The sequence below is a fragment of the Anabrus simplex genome, chromosome 3 (genome assembly GCF_040414725.1).
Source record: "Anabrus simplex isolate iqAnaSimp1 chromosome 3, ASM4041472v1, whole genome shotgun sequence".
NCBI lineage: Eukaryota > Metazoa > Arthropoda > Insecta > Orthoptera > Tettigoniidae > Anabrus > Anabrus simplex.
This window is the reverse complement of record NC_090267.1, coordinates 218,353,457-218,368,831: the sequence shown is the minus strand read 5'-3', so window position 1 is coordinate 218,368,831 and position 15,375 is coordinate 218,353,457. Positions and strand designations below refer to the sequence as shown.

The following is a 15,375-nucleotide window of genomic DNA, read 5'->3' as shown; positions in this document are numbered from 1 at the left end:
CCACTCTTGTACGATTCCCTGGCTGGCACTTTCTCCTTTAAAACCATAAGACCGTTTACGCTCGCATTAAAATAAAGCCATGCAGTTTCATCGGCAATGACAATATTGTTATGTGCCTCTGAATTTATTATATGAGCCACATTTTTTCGTTAACTGTTGGCATCGCCAGTGTTCGCGGATTCTGTTTTTCCGCACACTGCCTGTTGCGTGATGTTACGGCATTCCTTAAAAGGTTGAATACAAAAGAATTCAGATTTCATTCAACTTAGTAATCATGAAGTGCACTGTAGACCCACTGAAGTGAGTGTAAGTGCGGAAAGCTACGGTACCCCTCCACGTTCCAGAATGCGTTCTATTATGAGGCGGATAAATTTCGAGTTGATATTACTCTGTAACATACTATTGTTTTAAAATGTAAAGGCAGTTTCGAATTAAAAGTCTCAATTTCGGTAATGGGGCCTACATTGTACTTCGAATTATCTGTATTTCGGATTAAACAATTTAAATAACATGCAAAACTGTATCTCCTGTTTCCGGGAACGAGACCTCCTTCGAATCAGGCGGGATTTTGAATTAACCTATTTCGAATTATCGAGGTTCTGCTGTATTACTTTTATGAGAAACTCCCTGAAAATTCAATTACTGGGGATAACAAACAGGCAAATGAATGAAAATTTTCACATTTGCAATTTAAACTAAATATAGGAATAATGAATCACAAGATGTATGCACTACTAAACAATTTTGATACCTGGTCTGTTCATTCGGAAGCTACCATTGTTCATACCATCCAGCAATTTCTCCAGATCTTCTGCAGACTCGGATAAAATAACAATATCATCGGCAAATCTCAGGGTTCTGATTTCCTCTCCTTGGATTGTGATTCCTTCTCCAAATTCCTCTTTGATTTCCTTTATCGCTCGTTCTTTGTAAACATTGAAAACGAGTGGTGCAAACTGCAGCTTTGCCTTACTCCTTTCTGGATTGCTGCCCATTTTCCATTCTTATCACTGCAGACAAATTATTGTACATATTGTAGATAATCTGATCCCAGTCAACTTCAGAATCTCAAATAGCTCCACGCGCCGGGCTGAGTGGCTCAGACGGTTGAGGTGCTGGCCTTCTGACCCCAACTTGGCAGGTTCGATCCTGGGTCAGTCTGGTGGTATTTGAAGGTGCTCAAATACATCAGCCTCGTGCCGGTAGATTTACTGGCACATAAAAGAACTCCTGAGGGATGTTCCAAGTTTAGTCTATCCATTTCCCTCTTAAGATTCTCTAACCTACCACAACGATTCAAACTTCTAACATTCCATGCTCCAACTTCCAGAATGTCAGTATTCATCTTCCTGACGTTTGCCCCCGCCTGTGTAGCCTCCACCTGGAGATTTGAATGAGGGACTATTTTACCTCCAGGATATTTTACCTGGGAGGAAGCCATCATCAGTACATCATTTGTTCATGCAGAGAGAGCTGCATGTCCTTGGGAGTTGGTTATGGTTGTAGTTTCCCCGTTGGCTTGTAGCAGTATCAACACAGCTAAGCTATGTTAATATTATTACAAGGGCATATCAGTCATTTGTCCAGACTGCCGCCCTTGCAACTTCCGAAAGGCTGCTACGCAACTGTCGACGAACCATTCATTAGTCTGGTCTCTCGACAGATACCCCTCCAATATGGTTGCACCTACAGTTTGGATATCTGCTTCATTGGGACGTGTAAGCCTCCCCACCAGAACAGGGTCACATGGTTTGCAGGGGGAGGTTTCCATCCATTACGTTAATTATTAAAAATGACAGTAATGAACTGCATCGTTGTATGCCTTGACTTGTCACAAACTATTTTGAATATTCATCACCTACTTGGACGTAACTCTGATAGTATGTACAGTCTCTTGATCCTATTTATTAAAGAACTTAGTATGTTTGTGTTCTTAAGGCATTCTCATGCGTCTCTTTGTGTACTATTGAGTATGAAAAAAAATGATTACATTTTTTCTTTTCTCGCAATGCTACAACAATGACTCAGAGAAATAGAACAATCTAGTACAAACTTCAATCAGTCAGTCATCACTGATCTGCATTTAGGTCAGTCGCCCAGGTGACCGATTCCCTATCTGTTGTTTACCTAAGTCTTTTTGTAAATAATTGCAAAGAATTTGGAAATTTATTGAATATCTCCCTTGGTAAATTATTCCTATCCCTAATTCCTCTTCCTATAAACAAATATTTGCCTCAATTTGTCCTCTTGAATTTTAACTTTATCTTCATATTGTGATCTTTCCTACTTTTAAAAACACCACTCAAAATTATTCGTCTACTAATGTCATTCCATGCCATTTCTCCACCTACGGCTCAGAACATACCACTTAAAAAGTCAAAGAAATATTAATATTTATTAAATTCCACCTATTCAATACGTAGAGAGTAATTTTAATTAAGGATTAAAACTTAAGTAAATTATAGGGACATGTTTTGCCCCCTTTTTTTTTTTTTTTTTTTTTTTTTTAAGGGCATCTTCAGCCTTAATCTCAAACCTGAAAGATAATAAATCAGGATCCTGATTGCTCTTAGTTGTAGTTTTTTTAAGAAAAATTACAAATTATAAATGTAAGGATGATGTAGGTACATGCGTTAAAAATGAGCGAGTGGGATGACAGTAGTTAAAATATTCTTATAATAAAGCCTTACAAACAGTCCTAATTTATATACTTTTTATGAATGTCCTTGTCAAAACTGTTCAATTCAATGCAGCAATAATTGTGTTCTTATAGAACTACTAATATGCAACTTGTTACCACATTTTTAGACAAGGACATTCATAAACCTATATAAATGAGGACTGTTTGTAAGGCTTTATAAAGGCTTTATTATAAGAATATTTTAACTACTGTCATCCCACTCGCTCATTTTTAATGCCCATACCTACATCATCATCCTCACATTCATAATTTGTAATTTTTCTTTAAAAACTACAATTAAGAGCAAACACGATCCTGATTTATTATCTTTCAGGTTTGAGATTAAGGCTGAAGATGCCCTTAAAAAGTCCCTATAATTTACTTAATAAGTTTTAATTCTTAATTAAAATTACACTCTATGTATTGAATAGGTGGAATTTAATAAACATTAATATTTCTTTGACTTTAATGTACAATTCAATATGGACCAAAATATGAGAATTATAAGGTGTAAAATACCATCCAGCAGCTTTTCTCCTTTCTCCGAAGTTGTACCAAGCCCAAACTTTGCAACATTTTTGTGATGATACTGTTGTCGAAAATTACTCAGAACAAATCAAGCTGCTTTTCTTTGAATTTTTTCCAGTTCTTGAATCAAGTAATCGTGGAAGCATACTCTAGTTGGGGTCTTACCAGAGACTTACATGCTTTCTTCTTTATATCCTTACTGTAATCCTTAAATACCCTCATAACCGTGTGAAGAGATCTGTACCCTTTATTTACAATTCTGTTCAATATTACCCCAGTGACGATCCTTATATTAACACCTAGGTACTTACAGTGATCCCCATAAGGAACTTTCTCCCCATCAGTGCAGTAATTCTTAATAGCGAAACTCTCAACCTGACTTTTAATCCCGTTTTATCATCATACCAATGCCTGCTGTCCATCTCGCAACATTTTTGAGATCTTTTTGTTGTTGCTCACCTTCTTGTAACTTATTTATTACTCTATGCAGTTGAAAATAAAGGTAAAAGGGGTTGGATTCTTTTTATGAGGATATTTGTATCTCCCTGAACTCATTCTTGAGGGGGGCCTTACCAAATGTTCTGTACTTCATATGCTATAGCATGTTTGCTAAAAAGCAACACCTTAATAGACATGGTAGAAATGTGGAGTGTTGATGAATCAACTCGGCGTAATTCAGTGGTCCGGTTGAAACCAACTTTCCCATCGGAAGAAAATATCAATACCACCACCGAGCCTCAATACACCTAACCCAATGGTAAGACTGATCAGACTGTCATCAGATCAGGATGCACGGTTCATTTTCCTGCACGTTTCCTTGAAGCCGCGGGGTAGCAGCTAGTTTAAGTCATGTATTTAGGTAATAAGACTAAATTTCAGTATACAGTACATATATTAAAACACCACAATCTTAAATGTACCTTGTCTTGTTCCAGAATATATATTTTTTCCTACATTAAGTTACAGCATCTGGAATAATATACAGTATCTTTGAAAGTCTCTCAATATAATCACCGTGAGACTAACACCATCAAGAACCTTTATACATAAATCGACTCCCAATTTATATTCAGTGATGTAAGTCTTCTGCTTATATGACCACCAATCCAGACGAATATATAATTCCTCAGCTGTACGATGTTATAAAAACTTGATTTAATAAGTGATTTAATAAGTTCTTTCTGACGTCATTCTTCTTTTGTTTCAAAGTCTGTTGTAATCTTTCTGTTGGCAGTCTTGCTTAATACCAAAATATGCTTTGATTTCTGTATTTTCACCTTTCAATGATTTCAGTCTTTAAAAAATTGAACACTGAATGTACCAAACTACTTTTATTAGCACAGCTACTGTACAACTTGCATAGTTCCATTCACCAAATTAAAAATTTATCTTATTACAGTAGTTTCCTAAACATCAGTTCAGATGAATGAACTTCTTTCACATCAATAGCCTTGTACACAAATAAATATTCCCTTAAAATACTTAGATGAACAACTTACAGCTTGTGATGCTATCTTGCTTGCTTCTGATATCTATTAAATTATCTTCTTGCATTTATGTATCCTTCCACACAAATCTCCTTCCTTTACTATGCTGACCAACTATTCATCCACCTGTCGTAATATCCTCTCTCACACTGAGATACAATTATCTTCTTTTAAAAACATCTGCCCTACTTTTTTTCCTTCTTAAACTGGTGAATGTGACACACTCTTTTTATTGTTGCTAAAAATAGAACCGTTTCAAAGATATACGGACACATATATTGCCCATGCTTATATAAACACAATATAAGTACAGTACAACATGAGTACATGTAAATTTACGTAAGAGCCAAAATTAATAAATAAAATAAATACACGTATATATACAATACGATTGGAAGTAATTTACAACAACTGTCATCAACAACTGGGAACTGCATGTAATGATGATAATCACATTTATATGTTGATATAAATACACCAATTTACAACCAAACAAGTCATATATATATATATACTAGCAAGATACCCGTGCTTCGCTACGGTATTATACTGAAATTTATAATTGAATGCTTATTGTTTTAGATATATAATCCTCCGAAATTCGCGATCTGACTCGTTTTCTGGGAGAATCCACCAAAATTCCCGATCTGACTCGTTTTCTATTATTTTACGGCACGTTTCCTCCCATTTTTCAATCTTCCTTTTCAGCAATCGATTCCGTACTTCCCGGGTTAGGCTCAGGTATTCCTCCCGGTCAGGTGGGTCCGTAAATCTGTGCCATCTTTTCCTATAATCGTTTTTAATATGGATAAAATCCTTCAGGAGATCCAGCGTGGTGTCATATTGGGTACCTTGGCGGCACTGAACCCGCGGCTAGGCTGCATTCTTAGTTATTACCCGTCCAGGAGCCGTTTCCAGCGCGGTCAGCACATTTGACGACGGTCCGGAACATTATTATTATTATTATTATTATTATTATTATTATTATTATTATTATTATTATTATTATTATTATTATTATTATGTGTTGCTGGAATGGCTGATGACAGGAAAAACCGGAGTATCCGGAGAAAAACCTGTCCCGCCTCCGTTTTGTCCAGCACGAATGACACATGGAGCGAACGGGATTTGAACCACGGAACCCAGCTGTGAGAGGCCGGCACGCTTGCGTCTGAGCAACGGAGGATCCTTATAAGTACATTAATAACAGTTAAATCAATTGGTCTCACCTCCTTCTACACCCCACCGCCGTTAAGTTTATTTACCGCCACCTCCCCCCCCCCCCCACGAAAAATTAAAAGAAGGCTTGTTTCTTTATGTTTAAGGGAGATTCTAAACACCAATGTTCACGCCTATTACCTTCAGCTTTGAGATATAAGTATCCCCATAAAAATAATTTACTTTTTGCACTTCATTTCACACTACTCCCCCCCTCCCCAAGTGAATTTTCCCGCAAAAAATACTTGTTTCTTTAATAGTAAAGGATCTTCTAAATACCAATTATCACGACTCAAAATTCTTCAGTTTATGATTTATGTGTCCTCATTAAAGGAATTCAACTCATTTACACTCCCGCCCTCCAAGATGGTTTCCCCCCCCCCAAACGCGTTTTTCTTTGTTTTTAAAGGAGATCCAAATACGAATTATCACGTCTGTAACAACTTTAGTTTTTATTAGATGTATGTATTCTCATACAATTAAGTCAATTAATTTTTCAATTCTTTCACCCCCCCCCCCCTCCTTCATTGGATTTTCCGACAATACGTGTTTCTTTACTTTTAAAGCAGATTCCAAATATCAAATTTCACGTCTGTAACATCTTCATATTTGAGATATCAGTAGCCTAATTAAAAGAATTCAACACCATTTTCAGTCACTTTTACCCCCACCCCCACCCGCTCCACCCAAGTGGTATTTCCGAAAACTAAAAATACACGTTTCTTGATGTTTAATAGAGATAAAAAGAACCATTTTTCACTTCTGTAACATGTTAAGTTTTTTGAGAGATACTGTAAAAATTCTCATTTTAAAATTTCACCCCTTTTGAGTTCCCCTTAAGTGAAGTTTCCCAAAACAAATCACCTATGTTTCTTTACATTTACAGGAGATTCCAAACACCCACTTTTTACGTCTGTAACATTTTACGTTTCCAAGATATTCTGTAGATATAGTCTTTCAAAAAATTCACCCCATTTTGTCACTCCTGTTTAACCGCCATTAATTGGATTTTCCAAATCTAAAAAATACGTGTTTCTTTATTTTTAAAGGAGATCCCATATACAGATGTTCAGTTCTGTAATATCTTTCGTTTCTGAGATATATGTATCCTTATTAAAGGCATTCAACCCATTTTTCACCCTTTTAAACCCCTCTTATTGGGATTTAAGGAAACAAACAAAGACGTGTTCCTTTATTTTTAGAGGAGAATCTAAGTACCAATTTTACATCTGTAAATTTTAAAGTTTTAAGATGTAGACACACTCATTTTAAAAATTCACCCCCCCCCTTTTCACCCCCCAATATTTGGATTTTCCAAAAACGAAAAAATACGTGTTTCTTTACTTTTAAAGTAGATCCCAAATACAAATTTTCAGGTCTGTAATATCTTCAGGTTCTGAAATATAAGTAGCCTCATTAAAGGCATTCAACCCATTACTCACCCTTTTACACCCTTCCTATTGGGATTTTCCGAAAACAAAAGAATACGTGTTTCTTTATTTTTAAAGGAGATTCTAAATACCAATTTTTACGTCTATAAACTATAAAGTTTTGAGATATAGATACACTCATTTTAAAAAATCACCCCCTTTTCACCCCCCATTAATTGGATTTTCCAAAAACAAAAAATACGTGTTTCTTTATTTTTAAAAGAGATCCCAAACACCAATTTTCAGATCTGTAATATCTTCAGTTTCTGAGATATAAGTAGCCTCATTAAAGGATTCAACCGCTTTTTCACCCTTTTTCACTCCTCCTATTGCGATTTTCCGAAAACAAAAAATACGTGTTTCTTTATTTTTAATGAAGATTCTAAATACCAATTTTTACATCTGCAAACTTTAAAAGTTTGGAGATATAAATTCACTCATTTTAAAAATTCACCTCCTTTTCACCCTCCGATTAATTGGATTTTCCAAAAACAAAAAATACGTGTTTCTTTATTTTTAAAGGACATTCTAAATACCAATGTTTACATCTCTAAACTTTAAAAGTTTTGAGGTATAGATACACTCATATTAAAAAATCATCCCCCTTTTACCCCCACCATTAATTGGATTTTCTAAAAACAAAAAAATACGCGTTTCTTTATTTTTAAAGGAGATCCCAAATACCAATTTTCAGGTCTGTAATATCTTCAGTTTCTAAGATATAAGTATTCTCTTTAAAGGCATTCTACCCCTTTTTCACCCCTTTTCTCCCCTCTTATTGGGATTTTCCGAAAACAAAAAAATGCGTGTTCCTTTATTATTAATGAAGATTCTAAATACCAATTTTTACATCTCTAAACTTTAAAACTTTTGAGATATAGATGCACTCATTTTAAAAATTCACCCCCCTTTTCACCCTCGCATTAATTGGATTTTCCAAAAACAAAAAAATATGTGTTTCTTTATTTTTGAAAGAGATCAAAAGTACCAATTTTGAGGTCTGTAATATCTTCAGTTTCTGAGATATAGGTACCGGTATCCTGATTAAAGGCATTCAACCCCTTTTTCACCCTTTTTCACCCCTCCTATTGGGATTTTCTGAAAACAAAAAAATACGTGTTTCCTTATTTTTAAAGAAGATTCTAAATACCAATTTTCACATCTGTAAACTTTTAAAGTTTTGAGATATAGACACACTCATTTTAAAATTTCACCCCCCTTTTTCACCCCCTTAGCGACGGAATATCCAAAAACCCTCTCTTAGCGAGCACCTACATCTTAATATGAATATATCCCCAAAATTTCATTTCTTTATGTCCAGTAGTTTTGGCTCGGCGATGATGAATCAGTCAGTCAGTCAGTCAGTCAGTCAGTCAGTCAGTCAGTCAGTCAGTCAGTCAGGACAAGCTACTTTATATATATAGATTAAATTATGAGTTCAGTTCCTGAACAGTTACAATCTGTTAGTAATTAATAACCAACAACCACCAACATGTCGATAATGTAGGTAACACATGTTAAGTTGAAATCTTAAAAAGGCTTCAAAGGAAAGTAGGAACAAAAAATCTTCTCTTGTCTCCCCTTTTATTATCCATTCCTCTGCACTCTTAATGTTATCAAAGTTCAATAGGAGTTCGTTTCCCTGTTTTGGTTATGTGCAAATTTAAAAGGTGGAATGCTTCCAGTGAGAAAGTTCCTCTGGGATAAACACATCCCTTTAAGATCCAAATTAAAACTTTAAAAATCTTTGTGCCTGAACCCGAGGCAGAAAATCTATCAGAAGAAATAAAGTTCTTAAAAAAACCCACAATTATTCAAACAAAATGTTACATAAATGAGTAAATCATATTTATCTTAATTCTTAAAAAAGGATGTGTGTTACATAATGCAGGTTCCTTTTGGCATTTACTTTGTAAATACTCTCCAACTATTCTGGTTTACAGCATGTTCAAGTGATGAATAAAGTCATATGTAGATTACTCTAAATTACATTGTCACCCTTCCATGTACTGACTATGTCCAGTATTGCTTAATTTTTGAGATCAGGTTAGGAGTATCAGTTTATCAGTTTGGATCATTGAGATGCTTAATTTGAGAATGTTGTTGCTAATTTGCTTTGTAAGTAATATACTGTACCTTACTGAATGTATTGTATTTTTAGGTTCACCGGCGAGTTGGTAACATGAGCTCATTGTCAGGAGCTGATGATGCTGTATACCTGGAATATAAAAAGTCATATAATGCTAATGTAAAACATCCTTTGTTTAAGAAATTTAGAGCATAATTCTGTTTATCCTTTTGTGTGAATGTGTTAATAATTTATCTTGTAATTATTGTGAATGCAAGTAGGCAGGACGAAAATAAATTTAAGAAAATATTAGAAAAATGGTCTATCACTGTACTTTCTTCATACGAATAAACATTTTGTTTATTCACCTTCGGTTGCAGCCATTAGCAGTTTCTGGTAAGATAGTAAGCTGTTGATCTTTCAGTATGAGTAGATTATTCTTCTTCAGTATTATTAAGTCATATTTTATAAGTGCTTTTTTGAATTTTACTGGCCAGTAAGAAATCTCATGAAAATATGATACTGTGTGATTTCACTGCCCCTGGTTTTATTCATTATTTTGAAGTATTCTTTATTTAAGTTGGAGTCATGTGCTTATTAACTTTGCAACTGTAGCAAAACTAAATTTCTGTGGTATGGTGTTGGTTCTGATCTTTCACCATTCTCTGTAGTTTCCTAAATATTTCAATAGATGTATGCCTCTCATGTACAGTATGTACATAAATATTGAATGTTTTCTGTTGTAGGATATTTTAGAGATTTTGAAAAGTTATTTTCTATGTACAGTACTTACAACTTACTATTATAGATCTTTCTTTATGTTCATATTATGATCTTCCATGTGTAAAACAAGTTTGATATTACGGAAATAAGGGAAGGGCTGCTTAATATGACTAAAGCTGGAATTTGAACACAGGTCATTTGTCAGTTTCCATTCAGGATAAAACTGATATATCATGTCTGTTGTTATTTAAGAATGTATGCAATACATTATTTATCAAGTTAGTCTGTTCGTGGTCTACTATGCTAAATGATGTAATTATCCCCCCTTCTTTGTAGGAGCCATTGGGACATAATTTAGCTTTCCTATATCTTCTTTCTTTTTTACATTCCGATATCATTTTAGAGATAAATTTTGTCAACTTATTAATTTCATTTTGCTTTCTCTGATGCATTGCAATACAGTGTGACTTTTTTTTTCTTTATGATATCGAAAGAATGTAGTTCTGTGTACTAACAAGATAGATTATATTCAATGTTTCTCAAGAGTAAAGTTTGTCTAGTCTACACTATGGCCCTGATTGGAAATTTGCCTAAATAGTAGGGAGCTTACAAATGCCTGCCCCTAATATTTATGTAGATGTTTTACTTGCTACTCTTTGCAACTTAACGTATTACTACATAAAAATACACACTCTACTGATCTCACATATGAAGAGGTTACATTTCAGTATACTGTATTTACCCATGTTCAACACAAACTGAATCCTATATGGTCTAGTTCTTATAATCATGCCTAATGTGGGAGATAGGTTCATTTGATAGGATACTTTGTCACTGAGATGTTCTTGTAGGATATTTCTGTTCATGGCCTTCAGTTATTTTTTTCCTTTATCTAATAGCGCATGCTAAAATAAGTGCTTTTCTTTTAAATACAATTTTAGGTTGCTGGTATTCTTTGGTAGAGTAAAACCTGCCTGTAGCCGAACCTTTATGAACCGAAAAACTGTCAATATCAGAAAATTTTCCTGATCTCCTGAATTGTGGTTTAATATTCCTGTAAGTTTACCTGTATTAAGTGGAACCTCTCTGATGTGGAAACGGAAGGAAAAGATGTAAATTTCCTCCCTAACCCTTTTCAGTACATGTGTATTCCAAATAGACATAAGATGGCCGAGCTACTGAAGAAGTTGATGAATTTGCTTGTAGTTCCCAAGATCATTCTGTCCCAGCTGAGATTGGTGGTATTTGCAGGTGTTTAAATGCAACAACACTGGTTCGTTGGCTTCTAGCTTGTTAAAGAACTTTTATGTGATAAAGTTACACCCCAGTGGCTCTTAAAAGCTGTAGCATTGGAAGGTCATGAAATATTATTATTATTATTATTATTATTATTATTATTATTATTATTATTACATTCCAAAATCATGGATTCAATCCTGGCCAAGGCTAGTGAACTTCTGCCTATTTGTTAATACATTGTTCACCATGTTGTTAATGTTGGTTTTATAAGAACTATAGTTCACATATTAGGTGTTCATATGGCAATATTCTACCCAAATATTCAGAACAGGCTTCATGGTTCTTAGATTTGTTACTAGGACCACTGATTGCAGTATTGACTATCATGGTGAGACCTGGTAGAGAGAGTGGAATGTGAAAATTGATGCGCAAGCCATTTAGGATATATCGAATTGTAAAATGGCAGATGATATCGAACACTTTTGTAATTTGTGATTGTAGTTACTCCTGCTATTACAGTATTGGGGCTGTTTGAAAGAAGAAAGTTCAGATAGCGTATTTGCATTCTGATTTAAATGAACATTGCTGCTTAAAATTGGTCCGTATTGATAAGTACCTTCGTCCTGCCTTCTTGATAGCAATAGCAAGAATGTTTTCTTTCCCTTTTGTATTTTGTTACTTGGAATAAATATATTTATGTATTCATTTCTATGTGGATCTTTTCTTTGTAATCTATCTCCACCACTCCTTTCATGCTAAATTACACACATGTTTGTATGATATTCCACACCTACAGAAAGTACAATATGGAAATACCTAATAGTTAAAGGACATGTTGTATTAATATGATGCGAGACCATCAATTGCTTGAATTTGCCCAGGAAGGGAATCATACAATACTGATGGTGTTTAATGGAATCATGCCTATGTTTCATATGCCATTAGAGATACCGAGGAAGGATATCTGTTCTTAAATGATCTTTGTAGAAATATATTTAGGATCATAACATATTAGAATCATATTTAGGTCAGCTTAATGCAATGACCATGCCTTTGCTGTTGAGACCTAGTATTTAGAGCGTACTATGTCTTCTGGTAGATAAAATTATTACTTTCACTGACCCCTCTGCCTCATCCTTGACTTTGTCGATATGAAAGTGACTTAGTCATGTGCAATGGTAGTAATGCATCTAGTCCGTGTTTTGGATGTCGTTTATAGGGTTGGTTGGTGCGTGCATTTCAGTGGGCTTGGCAGACTCGTGTAATAGCAACTTCTGGCTCATTGCGAAAAGCAACAGGAAACTACCACATTCCTTGTTTCTCTTGTATGTCTTTTTAGTGACGCCTAAGCAGCTGTTGAGGATCAAATCAATCTTTGGGCTGAATACTCTCAAAATACTCTGTGATGGCCAGGAAATGTGTTTTAATTTGCTGTTCATGCTCCTCAAACCATAATTAAGCATTCTAGCAAGCATTTCTAGAAGAATTACAGTATTATGCAAGAAAAAGCGCTCTTCTTTCGTATGGTAACCATCTTGCCCTGCACTGTTGGGTGGACCTGTTATTCAAGATGTTTACATAGTCATTGACAGTTTGTTAATTATCAGGGTGAAAATGTGACCTCCAGGCAAGTAAATTATTTATATATGCTCAGCACCAACAACAGATTGGAATTATTGTTAACTTTTTTTTTTTTTTCATAAACATGTTCTGAAGTTTGTCTTGCCAAATAACATATTCTCAATCATTTAACCCAATCGCTTCAGGCTTAATGATCCCGCTTGCTTGCTTAGAAATCAGATTTAAATAGTCTGCAACACGAGTAAGCCACTCGGCCAGAACTACTGTGCGCCGCTCTGAAATAAATGGAAGAGTAACCAGAATTTTTATGCACAGTTTTCAGTGAAGCATTCAAAATAATTGTACTCAACAACAATTGTGTTAGAACGAATATTTTGTGTAGTAAATCTTGAAACATTTGGGTATATCTAGAAGCACTTCATACTACTCATTGTCTCTTGAAGAATTGGGGTCTCAGTACAATTACCTTTGCTCCAGTACAATTGGACGTGAGGCTTACGAACCTGGGACATCAGAATGCTGAGGGCAAAGTAGGCCTTAATTTCATCCTCATTAGTGCCAAACCACTTGTCACAGTTTTTTTCCATGTGGGTCTGATTATTGTTCCATAGCATTAATGTTTGTATCCCGTGCAATGTAGGAAATAATGGATCCATAAACTCCAAGAATACAGACAACTCCAATACAGAATTATCTAAATATTTGTCTCTCAGTTCTCCTAATATCCCCTGGAGGGCCTGTAAAGTGATGAGTAATTGGTGGGTTTTCACTGTTACCAACCCACACCAGTCACTATGTTTTGGTTTCACACGCGGGGCTTTAGGTACGATTTTACAGTCGCTCGTTTCAGATGAGCTGCCACTTACACTTAAAAAAATCTCTTCTTCAGTGATATCGTAATCACTGTCCTCTGAATCCAGAACACTTGCTTATACTACTCCTGGAACCATGGCTAGGAGAATGATTGACACAAGATGAAATGTTTGTGTTTTCAGAGGCTACAATTAGGCAATAAATAACGGTGCAAGTTCTTAGAAGGAGAGCTGCAAACAAGCCACATTCCTGTTCTATTCATAGAAGTTCACAAGAGAGAAACCCTTGCAGCGGTGATCAAATTATAAGCTTGTGCATACGGCACGGCGCATGAATGTGTCCCTCATTTGAGTTTAAGGGCTGGCTGATGCTCACATGAATGTCACGTCAAATGAGTCGAGTGGGTTAAAGACAATGATTGATGACAGTGTTGTATTTTCTTTTTGCTGGCTGTTTAATGGCATATTAACAGGTAGGTTTTTGGAAATGCTGGGATAGGAAATGGTTAGAACGGGGAAGATAGTGGCCGTGACCGTAACCCATTCACCTTGGATGTTGAGGCAGATCTGCTGCTGCATTCCATATGACTTTCAGTTTCAATGACAGGTCTCACTCACTGAACACAGGCTGTTGCATTTCCACTTGTAATTTGGCTGCCTCTGCAAGTTTCTCCATGTTCTGTGAATAGCTAAGAAATGTGATTGTTATACTCTTGTGTTTGTTATTGCCTTTACCATTATCTTTTGTTTACTTTGAGTCAGTAGCAGTATGATTGAAGAGAGTATAGAGAAGAGAGGAGGAAAAATGGAAGAAATATTGGAAGGAGGAAAAGTGTGTTGGAGAGAGAGGCAACAATAGAGTTCATTCATAACTTGACCCAAGAGAGAACTGGAAACAGGAACTGAAGATGATGAAAATTCCCTTAGTCAAACTGTTTTTCAGTTTACTATGCCTTAAGTTATAGTCTGCTTGAAAGTGTTTTCGATAGTGGATAAGAAGTAAGCAAAAGTGATAATGAAGAGAATACGCATCATGATAATTTAAATGAGGTTTACAATCCTCATCTGAATAGAATTTAATAGTATCAGCTTCAAAAATAATCTATTAGAAATATGATTTTTCAATAAATGGGACTACAGAAATTCATCTTTTAATAAGGAATTGTGTAATTCTAACATGATTAGCATTTAGTCCAAGAAAGATGCAAGTAAATTTAATTCAGATCAAACTCCACTTTGGGAACCATGAAATAAGAGATGACTCAGTTTGTGATCCAAAAGGCATAACACAACTCTAATGTTGAATAAATTGCACTGTCTGGTCATCTCAAATAGATATTCATTATTCTTTTGCTTTTAAAATCCATAGCCGACTACATTTACAAGCCGGAGTCATGTAAGTTTGGCAACGTCCAGTGGAGGCGCGGGATATATCCGTGCATGTTGATATCTAGTGAACTTTGTCTCGTGTTTTGTTTAATTTTTCACGGATATGGTAAGAGTATATATAACAAGCATGCGTAGAGCCTATTATCAAAATAATGTGAAGGCTAAGCAGGGCTGAGTAGCTTTGACTGTAGAGCTGGCTTTCTAAGCCCACCTCAGTCCG

General features: G+C 35.3%; 1 protein-coding gene across 1 annotated transcript in view; it reads left to right on the top strand.

Annotated features, from left to right (window-relative positions):
* hay (ATP-dependent DNA helicase hay) overlaps positions 1 to 10,331 on the top strand; it is a 186,450-nt gene extending 176,119 nt beyond the window's left edge. The window contains exon 17 of the mRNA XM_067142877.2: positions 9,505 to 10,331. Within this exon, the coding sequence (XP_066998978.2) occupies positions 9,505 to 9,627 (123 nt within the window). The 3' untranslated portion in view covers positions 9,628 to 10,331. The remainder of the gene's footprint in view (positions 1 to 9,504) is intronic.
* The last annotated feature ends 5,044 nt before the right edge of the window (positions 10,332 to 15,375 follow it).